General features: G+C 37.7%; 1 protein-coding gene across 3 annotated transcripts in view; it reads right to left on the reverse strand.

The window, feature by feature from the left end:
- ELMO1 (engulfment and cell motility 1) overlaps positions 1-15,360 on the reverse strand; it is a 294,812-nt gene that overhangs the window by 191,720 nt on the left and 87,732 nt on the right. For 2 of the 3 annotated variants that reach the window (XM_088149982.1, XM_088149983.1), the window contains exons 5-6: positions 14,926-14,976; positions 2,086-2,255 (exon numbers count right to left, since the gene is read on the reverse strand). In XM_088149982.1, the coding sequence (XP_088006108.1) occupies positions 2,086-2,255; positions 14,926-14,976 (221 nt within the window). Of the gene's footprint in view, positions 1-2,085; positions 2,256-7,826; positions 8,107-14,925; positions 14,977-15,360 lie in introns of those variants that run through there. The other variant, XM_088149984.1, reaches the window with a different exon arrangement.

A 15,360-nucleotide genomic window follows, 5' to 3' on the forward strand; every position in this document is an offset into this window, starting at 1 on the left:
TCTCAGTCTTCCACTCCAAGCCTCAGCTATTCCACTGTAATTTTTAATTGCATCTTAATCAAGAAAATATACACTAAAAAACTTCTAAGATGAATTCAGAAGTTACAATTGCTGTTCCCCAGCCTTGCCCAGCCTATACTTTCCCCCAGAAGTATTATACCGCAAGTCCCCTCATCCAGTTAGCAAGGCCGCTTGTGATGATGGCACCACCTTGAAAGAGGCTTTTGTTGCTTTGCACTCTTCCAAAAGCTGTGAACATGAACATTTCCAAGGATTACATTAATTTCTTTTTAAAAGTGTATCCCTCCTTCCAAACATTCTTAAGTACCCTCCTCTCAGTTTCCAATGATACATTAGAAATAGATACTGTACAAGCTTTGGAGATATCCTCAAAATACCTAATCCATAAAAGGGGAACAATCCTATTTCAGCCCTAATAGTACTTCTGATCTAAAATTGAATGATCTTCTCACTTTAGTTTCCAATGTAAAAGCATAGCAACGCCATGTCGAAGGTGCCACAGCTTTCCCTGTCTGTCCTCATTTAGAGATAGCATGGAAGTTGGTTCAAGTTTGCAATTCCAATGCTCCCATGAAAAAATTGCAACAAGTTCCCAAATATTGGAAAAACATTATATAAAATAAGTCCTTGTTTAAAAAAAAAAAAGCAAAAAAATAACTGCTAATAGGACAGATGTCATTGCTAAATCCTCAGTTTTCCATGAGCAATTCTCACTTCTCTTAAAAGTGAAGGAAAACAAAAGGATCCCTAACTAACAAAGGCCTATGATGCAGCTTTAACCATTTTTGTGTACAACTCTAATGTCCTTATTTTTGTGTGCAACTTTAGTGTTCACTGCATAACCTGCAGTGACTTTTTACAAATCTTTTTCCTGAAGTAATTATGTTTTGGAAGGTTTCAGTTCAATTCTGTCACAGTGAATAGGAGGTTAGCATCCCCCTCAGTCCTGATGCTTATTTTCCTATTAAATATGGGAGTCAAATTAACTATGTGACAGGAGTTGCTATGGGTTGATGACAAATTTGGCTTGTGTCTTAGCTGTGATTAATTTCTGATGGACAGAGCCTATTAGAGACTTGATTGGAGAAGGCTAGGCTATCACTTTTTTGTCCTCAAAATGTGGGTTGTACTAATTGCAATTGCCTGGAATATGCAAACTTCATAATTGCACAATGTAAAGAATCTCTATACATTGCTGTCTGTGTTAAATAAATAGAGTTATTTTAACTTGCATATAGTTATTTTCTATTTCCTAATGCATAATCTAAGATTCTCAAATTGTATGTGATTTATAAAACAGTACTAGTATGTCACAATGAATTTAAGAAGTTGCTTCTCACAGAGAAGATTGGTTGCTGCCTTGCTAAATAATTTACTTCTCTGACCTTCCATACTTCTAGTCAGACCATCCTAGAGGGCAGGTAATTTATTCCATGTCAATGTGACTGAATTATTCAATTCCCAAAGCAGAAATCATGTGGAATTATCTGCATCCCAGCAGAATTATTTTCAACGACTTATCCATCACATTGCTTCATAAAACTCATTATTTGGAAATTGCCTCTTTCTTATCAGAAAACCTGACAGTATCACAGGGAATGGGCTCTTCTGGGATCATCCAATGTTTAGTTCTATACGTTATGAAAATAAAACTTTCGGACTGTATTCAGACTAAGGTAGCCACAACTTTGATTCATTTCAGTGGAATGAAGTCCCAGTGATTTCAATGGCTACTAAGGTCAGCTTCATCAGCATCCAATCTGTATTCAAGAAAGTTACATGACTTCACTAACGGAAGTTTAGGATTTCTGTTAGGATTAATCTCAGGGTTTTATGTAGCAGACAACACACACAAGTAATTGATTTTCTTAAACTTCATCAAAATAGCAAATTCTCTTGAAGATATTTCACATACATCTCTCACTCAGTTCAACAGAATGTGCAGAAAGCATTGCTTCATTTTTTAAAAAAAATGGTCTAGTGAAAGTAATTTGCAAAGCTTGTCTTAAGGTAACTATGAAAAAATATACAAAAATGGTAGTAGAGTTACAACAGAATACTTACTCAGTGCCACTTTCAACCATCTGTGTTAGCAGTGAAATCCCATCTAGGTTGATAAATTCTTGGGCAAATGTTACATCACGTGAGTAACTTGCTAAATTTTTCAGTGATTCCAACTTGGCATCCATACTAGAAGACTGAATTCTCTCATGGAGCTGAAGAGCATTTTGGGTCTTACCAAAGACAGAACATTTAATAAAAGAAGACATCAGGGAAAGAGAGAGAGACAAAAAGAAAATGGAACTTAATTTAAAGCATAATCAATTAATGAACATATTTGAGGAAAAGGTTCAAAGTTTATTAAAAGGTTGACAAATTAAAACAACACTAAATATTTATGTAGTCATATTTGGTAAAATATATTTATAGTTTTTGCAGATGTGCAGCACCAACACAGCACCTGTTTCCACCATTATGTACCTGTTTCAGTGACACACTTGTATTCCCATGTATTCCAAAGCTCTTCTTCCAAATGAAACCTGTAGCACTGCATTGCCACACTACATAGTTGACTCATAATACAATCTCCTGTCCCTGAAGCAGCTGGCATTACATACAGGTGCACTGCAGAATAAATCTATTCTGCCCAGGTATTATGGCAGTTGTCTCCTGTTAGACAAACCCAGCTAGTAGGCAGCTTGTATTTAGTAAATTATTTCTGCCTTCTCTGCTTCATAGTTGACTCATTACACACACTCATTCATTTTCTGCCTTAAGGGGAAAAAATCAAGATGGCGAACAACTTTTTAAAAACTTAATGATTTTTTTTAAATATTCAAATATTAATATAACAAGCTAACAATTAAGAGTTTGTGGGAACAGCAAAAAAAGAGAGAGAATTAAACAACAATGCATCCAAACACTGTACAATAATCAAGGTATTATATTTATGATCAAAGTTGTGTTACAGCATTAAAATATATAATTTATCAATTGCAGAACTAACTGAATACTGAGAGTTTTTAAAAACAAATAATTTACCTTGCAATGCATTTTTGTTGCATTATTCCACTTCAGGCTATGGATGAAGGAGTATTACAAATGAACTATTCCCCACTGGGTATATGGGAGTTTCAGATCAGAGAAAGCGGCAATATTTGAATCCTTGCTCTTGCTCAGTTCTCTTTGTGCAGGGAGGTGTTTGTGGGAATGTTTGGGTTCAGACATCATAAAAGATTCAAGAAATTATTCTGCTTCCTATAGCTTGAACTGGTGCTTTCTAAGAACAGTTTCTAGATGAGGTGTTTATGCTCTGACAGGCTGCCTAGACTACCATAAATTTTGCTGAATATTTTTTTCATTGTTTCACAAGATACATCCCATTCTATCACAGGCCATATAAGCCATTCAAGTTGTTTATATATTTTCAGGTGTTCTAAATCTAGGATTTTAGTTTGCCGTTGGAAACCACCACTTCTGGAATCCAATGAATCACTGACACAGACTTACAGAAATCAGTGGTATCTGAGGCATGAAAGGTGATCTTAAGTTGACATATATGGGGACCTATACAGAAGAGGTGGATAAACTTTATGTGCAAAGTACTTTGATTAAGGATTAAAGGAAAAATCACCATATAAACAGTGATCCTGATTATAATTTAAGCTCTAATTATAAAGGATGGCCAACCAGCAGTGTTTTCAGGAATGGAGTTTTTATATTCGGTTCTTACTTACAAACTGCTCTGCTTGCAGGAAAAAGACCTGCTCCCTGTCAGTCATGTTTTATTCACCTCCAGTTTCAAATGGTATAATAGATGCTATGAGAAAGGGTTGTATACCTGAAGGCCACCTAGAACTTATAGGTGGTTTAAAATGTAGCACTTTATCTTCTGAATGGTGTTATTTGATAAGATCCTATTTATATTGATATTATACCAGTTAAATTGGTTGCCAATTGAGTCTTGGATCGATTCAAGATACTTTTTCTGTTGGTTTACTTTTAAAAGGACCAGAGAAGCTCAAGAGCCAGTTCCATACCAAAGCTGCCCAATGTGAGTTCCCAGGGATGTATGCATCAATCCAAATCCTTGTGTGTGGCTCCTAGGGCCTCTCCAAAAGTTTTCAATGAATTTTGTTTGTAGTGTGATAGAAGGAAGTATCATATTAACTGTACCTAAGTTAATGTACCTAACCTATTCAAGTTTTTCACAGCCCTACCCACTATTTATTTAGCAATTTTATATGGCCATTCATCTTAACTAAATAACTTCGGGCAGCTAACAAAGCATAGATAAAATCACATTATAAAAATTATAAGCAACAACCAATTAAAAAATAATTGAAGCTCCTACAAACCATCTGACAGCATAAAACAAAACCCACATACTAGGTTCAGCTAATCCTCTGGTTACAAACCCTGAAGGAAAAGCCAGGTCTTCAGGGCCTTCTGGAAGGCCAACATGATTGGGGCTATCCAAATCTCAGTGGGAAGGATCTTCCATAGGGCAAATTCTGGGATAGAAAAGGAATGCCTTCTGGGTACCACTAGGTGACATTGTTTCCCAGAAGGCAACCAGAGAATGCCCCACCTGCCAGATTTGGTGGGATGGGCAGAAACCACTGGAGACAGATAGTCCTGCAAGTAACCTGGCCCTATGCAAATGCTGGGCTTTAAAGGTGACAACCAACACCTTGAACTGTACTTGTTGGTGTAATGCCATTTAATGGCCAAGTGTGAACCTCAGCCTCAACAGCGCACTTCAGTGTTCTGTATGAATCTTCTTGACAACTCTATCCATCTTTTAAGGTCATTTTGGGTCTCTATCCAATCTATCCCTAAAATTCCCAACTCCCTGTGGGAAACTTGGGTTGAAAATGTTACAATTACTCTTTCTTAATAAGTAATGGTATCTTTAAAACCTCTGAAAAACTACAAAAGGAATATACTTTACCAAAATCAACCAGTAGTAATATATACAGATTGTTTGACCCTCATTCCATGACAGCCTCTGGTACTTTGATACAATAAGCTTTGAGCACTTTGGAGAAAGCTTTTATAGAGGATAAAACAATTTAGTATTATCAAAAAATTACACAAATATACTTGTGTAATAAAAGAAATCTAAAAAAGAGAATGTGAATATCCTATCTAGAAAAAGCAATGGGCTCAAATTCTAAGAAATGTTAAGTACATGCCATATAATTCAAAATTTAAAAACCTGAGTTGTTCAGCAAAAAAAAAAGTTTCAGATTAATTAGACTCCATAAGAGATGTTCATCTAAGTTTGGCTGTCATCTTTTTTATGCTGGAGATATAATAAATTTGAAAGAACTTTAGTGGATATGCTTTGGATATCTCCACTGGTAGTTCCATATTGATCAGATATAATTACAGTAGCGAACTAGGTTCATTGAAGGAAATTAGGAAGATGTTAATGTGTGGTTCAAATATATTCCAAAAAATTGGAATTTATCTATTTATAAAGAGCCTTAGATATATCATGTCTGGACTGTTGCAACAAAGCAGATTATGTGTTCCCAGAAGGATGAATATAGACTCTAAAGGCTAGATGAACAAAATTTGTCAGCTTTCAGTCTTTGAATGGCTTTGAATGGCTATTGACAAGGCAAGATCAGACAATTAGCTTTAATTTGTTGTTTAAAAATTGAATTGTAACAAAATATCCTGGGCATCTGGGATGGATATTAGATGTGCCCATTTCAGGAGATGGTATGATGTCTGTGATGGCCAGAATATATGTTTGTTTTCGTTTGTTATTGTTGATTACTGTTTTGAATATTATGACAGCCACCCAGAGTTGCTTCAGCAAGTGGGGTGCTTTATAAATGGAATAAATGAATATGTATAAATATTGTATTATTATTTTCACACTGTAAAACAGTAGTGAAATTTTGAATTAAATTTTAAAAACAATTTTAGTATACTTTATTTTTTCTATTGCATTTTTAGATTTTATTGTTCAATTTATTACAGTATATAGTTTATTCCTTAATAGTTCAAAATGAAATTTACATATTTTGTTCTTGTTTTTATTTGCATTGTTTAAAAAAACTCAAAAATAGTTGGAAAAGAGAGACCAGCTGTAATTAAGCCATAGCTGATAAGCCACTGGTTTCCCACATCTTCTCTACCCCATCAGATGGGTACCTTGGATAGGACTTTTTCAACAGCAGTTAAACAGTCACAAGGGCCTCACAGCAAAGCCCTTTATTGTACACTTTTAAGTGGGCAGTCAAAAATGTTCATTTTCAGCCAGTTTTTATAGATTAGCATTTTATGTTGTTTAATGCTAGTACTTCCATTTCATTCATGTTCAAGATTACTATTGATTTTATTGACATTCACTTTTTATTACTGCGTATAATTGTAATAATTTGTTTCAAGCTATCTTTAGTATGTTATAGAAAAGCAGAGAACAAATGTTGAAAATAAAGTACTTCACTGTGAAAGCTAAGAGATTCCAAGTCTTTGTCCCTGAAAGTAGTGTCTAAAAGAGCCAGTAAAGCCAGGACAAATTGACTGCAATTACAGATTAAGCAAATATTTTCTTTTACAAAAAATACAGATGGTTGGGGTAAAACTGGCTGCTGTCACAACTGAAAGATGGAAGCCCTGGTTTACTCAGTGTGATGTTTCCATTGATCCCAGCTCCTGTTGCTACAGTGTTTTACATGTCTTCTCTGGAACACAGCCTTTCCCATCCCCTTATGGAAAGGGAACAGAAGAGCTTTGCTGTGAGGGCCTTGTGACTGTTTAACTGCTGTTGAAAAAGTCCTATCCAAGATACCCATCTGATGGGGTAGAGAAGATGTGGGAAAGCAGTGGCTTATCAGCTATGGCTTAATTACAACTGGTCTCTCTTTTCCAACTATTTTTGAGTTTTTTAAACAATGCAAATAAAAAAATGACACCTACAGGACATGTGCTTTCAACTGTTTCTAAGAAGTTCTCAGAAATTAGTGATCCTGGGAAGGGAAGGCAGGAAAGAGAAAAGCTCTTCAGAATATACTGTGGTTTGATTAGCAAGATTAAACAAGAAAAAAAAATCAGCATATAAACATTCATCTTATTAAAAGTAATTTGAAGTGGTAAATATGTAAAAGAGGATAGTATTGTCTGGAGAAAAAACGAAATTAAAAGTTTGTTTTGACAATGAGAGCAAAATAGAGACAGTATTTCCTTTGTCAAAAGACACCATGCAAGATTTGGGCTGATCTGATGTCCTTCTATTAAAAGACAGAGACAAATTCACAAGATGATTATCTTACAGGAGAACCCAAGCTAATTTTCAGAGCCAAAGTTTCAATGAACTTTGCGCAGAAACGTTTTGGAAACAGATCATTAAGACAAGAAAACCTGGGATCAGTTTATGCATCTTCTGTATGCAAAAAATCCAGCATTCAGCTCCTGACTAAAAGGACAGCTGTTAAAAATCCAGGTTAAGATAAACTGATACCAACCGCAATGAAAAACAATGGGCTAGACAGGTGCATATATTTGTACAATAAAGCTATTACTAAACAGGTGCAATAAAAAATAATTGCAAGATTATGGATTTAATCTGAACAATTGGTTTATGTAGCATGTCCCTGCACGGAAGGTTTTATGGAACCCAGATTGCTTATTGCAAATACTCATATACAAAATCCTCAAATCATGTTACAGTATGTGAGCAAATCACTGCTGCCTCCTAAGTGCCATTTTGCTCTGTCTGTGCATTACAACTCCATAGCTCTCATAATCCCAAATCATTTACCACTACAATAGTTTCTTTATTTTACCTATGAGACTGGCAGAAGGCAGATGAATGCATGCCTCATCCTTGCATGAAATAGTTAGAACTGCTGCAAGCTTGGTCAAGTAGCCACTCGTCAGGATGTTACATCACCAATTACACAACAGAAACAAACAAACAAAAAAATCATTGTGTAGAGCGAGCACCCCACATACAGCTGAGCACTGATGGTATTACACAAATCCAAGTATCATTTAATTATTTTATTTTTCCAACAAACCCACGTTGCTCAATGGAGCTAGTATGTGTTTGTGTGTATACCTTCAAGTCAGCATTAACTCCTGGACTGTTCCCTGCAGTTTTCTTGGCAGGATTTTCAGAAGCAGTCTGCCCTTGCCTGCTTCCTAGGGCTGAGAGAGAGTGACTGGCCCAAAGTCACCCAGTTGGCTTCGTGCCTAAAGAGGGATTAGAACTCACAGTCTCCTGGTTTCTAGTCTGGTGCCTGAACTCCTGCACCAAACTGGCTCTCTCAGCGGAGCTTAGAGTATCATATATTAACTTCTCAGATAAAACTCAGGCCTTTTCTTTAGCAACTGAGCTCACATACCATCTTCACCAACACTGTCACAGAAACAGCCAAAACTGTGTATGTTATTTTGGGGAAGAGGGAGGGGGGAGAGAAGCATCTAACCTATCCATTTAAAGAATAAAGGAAGAGGGCACTGTTTCAAACTCTATTGGATTATGCTTCAAACGTTATCTTGTGATGTAATGAAATGCAATACTATATCTTGTGCTATATTTTATCGATAAATTAGTTACACCCTTGCTATTTTTATGGGTTGCAGCCAGATGGCTAATCCCCCACAACCAAAAAGACAATTAGCAATGTGGTGTCTAATTCACCAAATCATTTTGTCAACAAACCAGTGGAATCTGATTCATGCTATCATTTCACCCAAACTCCTCCACTGAAATGCACTGAAAAGCAAGTGTTTTTATTCCATATTCTGAAACATATCAACTACATTACAATTAAAAATCTACTTGATTCTTAGCTTCTCCTTGCAGATCAACTTCTGCAACAGGGAAATAAAAACAGGGTTTTTATTTCCAAAAACCCTGTTTGCAGAAAACCCAAATAAAATCCAAAAGAGGTCTATTTAAAAGAAAAGAAAAAAAGATTTGAGCACATTATTTAACATGCTAACCATTCCAATATGTAAAAAAATCACAAAACAGGGTTTCTTTCTGTACCAGCTTTCAATGGTCACTATAAGTAAGAATTTGAAAAAATCTGGGTTAATTAGGAAAAAGCAACATATTCATCTCACATGTGCTGCTTGATCACTTGCATTTGACTCCTCCTCCTAATAGATTAAAGAAACCCATATAGTTCTAGTCATGGTTTACTATCTGTGAAAACAAAGAACTCTGACTTGTTTTTCTCTGAAAGAACTTGATTTCTAACTTTAGGTTGTTAAGAAGCTTCCTGGTTGCTGTGTACCATGGTCAGAGAGCTATCTTTATTGGCTTAGTTGTTCCTGTGACAGAAAAGGCAATCAAAACCAAGTAAACAGTGCATACCAGCACACTGCTCGTTCATGATTAAGACAACATTTTTAGAATATTGGCCAGTGGTATGACTGAATAGTATATCAGTTCACTATAATATATGGTGGTGCTACCAATGCAACGTTCCTGTATAGCACCAACTGATCTCCAAATGTTGTAGTAGTAGTAGTAGTAGTAGTAGTAGTAGTAACCACAGCAAAATTTTCAGTTCACACAGCACATGACAGTGATTTTTAATTTGCTAGATTTTATTTATGCTAATTTGGGGGGGGTGCTTTTTTTTTTTAAATGCCAGAAAGTTACTTTACAGGTAGTACTCAACTTACAACCCATTTGTTCAGTGACTGTTCAAAGTTACAGCAGCACTGAATGGACTTATGACCAGTACTCGAAGTTACAGCTGTTGCAGGCCCCTTCGGTCAAGTGATAAAAATTTGGGGATTTGGCAGCCTGCCCACACTTGCAACCGCAGGGGTACTTCGACTCTCCCAACACACCTATCTTCCCCCATCTCTGCCCTTTTGGCTACCCTGCACAGCAGCATTCCTCAGTGGTGGCAGCAACACTGGGGCTGAATTAGAGGCCCACGGCCTTCAGCAGTCTCAGCCAACTACCCCCACCCCCAGGCCTCTACTTTAGGCCCAGCGCAGCCGGCACCGCTGCCGAAGAATGCCACCTCAAGCCCCGCACCACAGCCAGCTACCACAGTCACAGCACAAAGCTCCAGCTGCCCTGCCACGCCCAGCTGACCTTTGCTGTCTTCTTGCTCCTGCTGTTGATAAGGTATGCCCAGCCTGGCCCTTTGCACCAAGAAGCCCCTTTGTGCCAAGCTGCTGAGCTGGGCTGGGGCTGGGCTTCTCCCTCCGCTGCAGCTCAGGGGCTGCTTCTTGCACCCCAGAGCTGTGGCATGCCAAGGAGCTCCCTTGCGCCACACTGCTGGGCCGGGGTGGGGCTGGGATCTGAGGTCTTCCAAAGCATCGCGAGAATGGGGTGCGCCTGCCATTCTCCAAATAGCGTGCCCCGTTTCTATGATGCTTTGGAAAGCTTCAAAAGCTTTCCAAAACATCATGGGAACGGGGCTCGCCTGCCATTCTGCAAATAGTGTGCCCTGTTATCACAATGCTTTGGAAGACCTCAGAAGCCCAACCCCAGCCCGCCACAAAAGCATGAGCAAAGGGGTTTCTTACGTGCAAAGGGCCAGGCCGGGCATTCCTCATCAACAGCAAGAAAATAGCAAAGGTCAGCTGGGGCAGTGGAGCACAGGGCGGCAGGGGTCTTGGAGTGCCAGGTGGTGAGGGCGACTATGGCTGGGACTGGGCTGGGGCAGCTGAGGCTTCCAGGGATGGCTGTGGTTTCATGCTGCGCTGTGGCTCAGGTTCTTCTTGCAACCCCAGAGCTGCAGCGCACCAAGAAGCCCCTGAGCTGCAGCGTGGCAAGCAGACTCAGAGCTGTGCAGTTCTGGGGCTGCTTGCCACCCCACAAAACAGGGTGCAGGGCAGCCAAAAGGGCAGAAATGGGGGGGCAATAAGTGGGTGGAAGGAGTTGGAGGCAGTCCCTTGCCTTACTAAGGCTCGGGGCTGGGAGGAACCCAGCCTGGAATGGCTTGGATTGGGATGGGTCCTTGGCTGACAACCAATGAAATTTGCTTAACGATGGCATCGGGGATTGCCAGGATTGCTGTCACTAAGCAATCAGGTCACATGATGTCCCACTTTATGACCACATCCCTTAGTGACAAAAATTCTGGTCCCAATTATGGTCGTAAGACTACCCGTAAATCATGCAGTGATGCTTTTATCCTGACATAAGTCAAAATTGGCCCACTGACATAGGGAAAGAAAGATATTTTAGAAGTAAGGGAATGGCTTCCAGTAACTGCATGCACATTTTGTGTAACCTGAGTAAACTCTGAAAGTTCACCAAGGATTGCTGTGTTTGCATTGAACCAATGAAACTACATTGTAATGTACAGCTATAAGCTATCTCTTGTGACTCTTCCCACCCTCCAGCGAATATCACCCTTATCTCAGTGTTTTACAACTTAATAGAAGGTGGTTATATTGGTTAATATATAACCAAACCTAAAGGGAAATTCATGGCTTTATTTACAATGTGGAAAAAATAAAATCCAAGCATGTACTGTTTTTGGTAGACATTAACTTCTCAATGCTGGTGTATATGTACCTGTGTGTGCTTTAAGATATACTATTTAGCTTAACTCAGTGCTAGCCTCTTTTTTAAAGTTGAAGCCAACTTTGCAGAAGAGTCTCTGAAATAAGGAAATACCATGGTAAGAATGGCAGACCAATACGGAGTTCTCCACAAACCATGTGCAATTTCAGGGTTAGCACAGAGGCACGTAGTGTTCCAAACATGAAATGAGTTTGATTCTAAGAGGCTGTTGCAACCAGAAGAAAAAAGTGGGAGGCAGAAAAATGATTCATATAGCTAAAACAGAAACTACTAAAGAAATTGGGAAATTCAGCCATTACTTGTTGTAACCTAGGAAACCAAGTGTGCCCGCAGAGGTTTCTGAAGGGGGGGGGGAAATCTTAATGTAATAAATAATCATACCAATTTACCAAGAGAGCAATGAATAGGTTGCATGTGTAATGATGCACGCTCAAAATTATCCAGCTCAGCCAAACATTTAAATAAAGGAGGAGGATGTCTCAGCATGAGTAGATAATATGGGGAGTGCCACTTGATTTTGTTATGTCAATCAATCCCAATTCCTATTAGTTATGACACTTCTCTGAGCTGCAAACCCATATCCAGTTGCCTGGGAGAAAGATTTATTGAACCCTGAAGGATATGCTTCTGAGTAGGCATTCATAGGACTGCACTGTGTTATTTTGTTGTGATGTTTTACTGAAGGAGAGAGTATAATGGTCATACTACAACTCCCTCGCCAAAACAAGAGGAAAGACATCATGCCTCAGCATTGCTCCCACAAGGACTGACCAAGCACCAAAAAAATCCTCATTTTTTAAAAAAAATATTTTATTTAGAATAATGAAATACAGAGGGGAAAAAGGTCTACACTGGAGAGTAACAGCTGAACACAAAACGAAACAAACTGCTAAACATAAATAAAAACATTATGCGAAGACTTTCCAGTAACACATTCTCCCCTCCCTTCCTTTAATTTCCAAACCATTGACCACAACCTAGTTATTTATACTGTACATTAAAGATTAAGGATTACTGCTAGTATCTATTTAAATCCTCTCTTCTGTTATTTTTCATTGGTCTCACAACTTTCTTCCTAAAAAAACACATTCCAAATGTAGTATATTCTGTACAGGAGCCATTCTTGCTTAAATTTAAACTTCCATTATGCATATATACTGTAAATTTTGCCACTGATATTCTCCAATTTTGGTTTCTCAATCTGATACTATGAGCAAGGTTCCTTTTTCCAATGTAGAGCCAAAATTGTTCTTGAAGCTGTCAGCATATATATTATGTTATTTTTTATTTATGTTTTCTTGCATTATGCCTGATAGAAATATTTGTGGTTTCAGTCAAATTTTATTTTTAGGATTTTCTGAATATTTTGATGTATTTCTTTTCAGTATTTTGGGGGTTTTCCCCCCAAAATTTATTTATTTTTTCCATAGCTCTTCCTGCTATTGTACTATGATTATTTCTTTGAAGTTTTGCATCCACTTTATCATACAAGTTTTTTTGTTCCACCTCCATAAAAAAAAAAGAAAATCTCCCTGCTTGACTATGTAAAAATATTCAACAAAAAATCTTAAGCAATCATTTTTAAACATCTGATTAAAACAGGATCATAATCTACAGTTTCTACTGAAAGTTTAGGCACCCCTGAATTGTATGTTTCACTGCATCCATAGAGAATCTGACACCACCTCTACATGATACAAAATTAAACACAAAATCTGTCTGCATATTTGAATACACACTTACTATTTATGTGTAGTTAAACATTGATTCAAAATAAGAAAACAGTGGGGGATTAAAAATTAGATGAAGATGTTGGGGAAAAGTTGATGTTGGGGAAAAGATGATAATTACTCGAAAAAAGGGCGGAAGGCACAATTACATGTTTTTTTTTCAAAAAAAATCTTTCTTATTTCTCTATTTATTTCCTATGTTCTTGTTTGTTTTGTATATTTTATTTCACTGAAATGTCTAATAAAAATATTTTAAAAAACAATAAAAAAAACTAAGTAAGAAAACAGGGAATATGGCAGATACAGAAGTTTGAACAGCCTTCCAGTTAATTCAGTGCTGCATTTTTATTCATTTATTCCTGTAAAGTTGTTAATAAGGCCAAAAAAGTGACTCACTTGTTAGGCCTGCAATTAGCCAGATAAAAACAATTCCATTGGTAAACAATTGTTGTGATCCTTCTAACCAGCCAGGTTGTGACTATTGTACTGTCTACTTTCAACAACTATGGGCTCCTCTAAGCAGCTGTCTAAGCGTTGGAAAATAAAGGTAGTTCACTCTACAAAGCAGAGAAAGGCCATAAAAAAAATCTCAAAATGCTTCCAACTAGTAATTTCAACTGTGAGATATATTATTATGAAACAGAAGTTACAGAGAACTGATGAAGTCAAGATAAGACAAGGTCAGAAGACCACGGAAAATCTCTGCTAGAACCAACCGATAATTGGTCAGATCTGCATGACCTGTCCCTGGAGTAGTTGTCTCAAATCCCCAGTACAGCATTGCTTATATAACAGTGATTTGCATGGGAAAGTTGTCAGAAGGAAGTCTTTTCTCCAGCCTCATCACAAAGGTCATGATCTAAAGTACGGAAGAGGAGGAGGAGGAGAGGAAAAACCTCAATAAACCTGAACTGTTTTGGAACAGAGTGGTTTGAACTGATCCAACAAAAATTGAGCTGTTCACATATTTGGAGAAAAAAACAACTTGGCAACCATTAAGCCCAAGGATGGACCTATTATGCTTTGAAGTGGTCACTGGTGACGTAAGAAATACTGTGCAGGTAGAAGGAAGAAAGGATTCAAGTAAACATCCTAGAAGTGAATGTCCCAAAGACAGTGAAGAAATTGAGGCTGAAAAGAGACTGGCTATTTCAGCAAGACAATAATCCAAAACATACCTAAAAATCAACCAAAATGTACTTATAGGAAAGAAAAACTTGTTGAAATGGCCTTCATAGTCCCTAGACCTCAATATTATTGCAAATCTTTGGGGAAATCTCAAACATGCAACGCTTGCAAACAGACCTGAGCATATTTCTGAGTTAGAATCATTCTATAAGGAAGAGTGGGGAAAAAATTCCATGCACAAGAACAGAAAGACTCTTGGCTGGTTACAGGAAACAACTGGAAGTTATTTCTTTCAAAGGAGGGATTACAAAGTACTTGCTCAAGTGGCATCCAAATTTCTATGACTGCCATATTCACATACAATTTGATCCTTAACTTTTCCATTCAACTATATGAATTAATGCCATCTATTCTCACAAATTAATAGTATAGCATAGCATATAGACTATGCTATAATAGTCATAATAGCAGTATGAGAGATAGGGAAGTCAAATGCATGCAAACGTATCAGCAACTTACCGGTGATATTGTTAGTCGAAGTATTGCTCCATTTTTAATTTCATTACGATTCTAGAAAAGAAAATCCCAAAGTTAAATACTGATATAATTTGGTCACTCTTATGTATATGTTAAGAATAAAAAGTGTAAGATAGATTAAACCGAAAGAAAATAGATCTCCATCTTCAGCTTTTTCTGGAAGGCAGAAAATGTTCCAGATAAATGCTCCATCACTGGAAAACAGCACTTCTGGACTTCAGCTCCCCTAGCCTCCTGAAAATGGAGAACAACCAGCTGCTTCTCCCCGCATGAACTGAGTGGTCGGGCTGACTCTAGGGGACAGATGCAGTCCTGCAGAAAACCAGGTGCCAAGACATAAAGGGCTTTATACAGTAAGTGAACAGCAGCACTTTAAAGTGCACTTGGAGGTTAATAGAAAGCTAATGCAGGACCTGC

This window comes from Python bivittatus, unplaced genomic scaffold (genome assembly GCF_059951505.1).
Source record: "Python bivittatus isolate LINGU-HERP-01145 unplaced genomic scaffold, Pbiv_v1 ctg000610_np1212, whole genome shotgun sequence".
Taxonomy (NCBI): Eukaryota; Metazoa; Chordata; class Lepidosauria; order Squamata; family Pythonidae; genus Python; species Python bivittatus.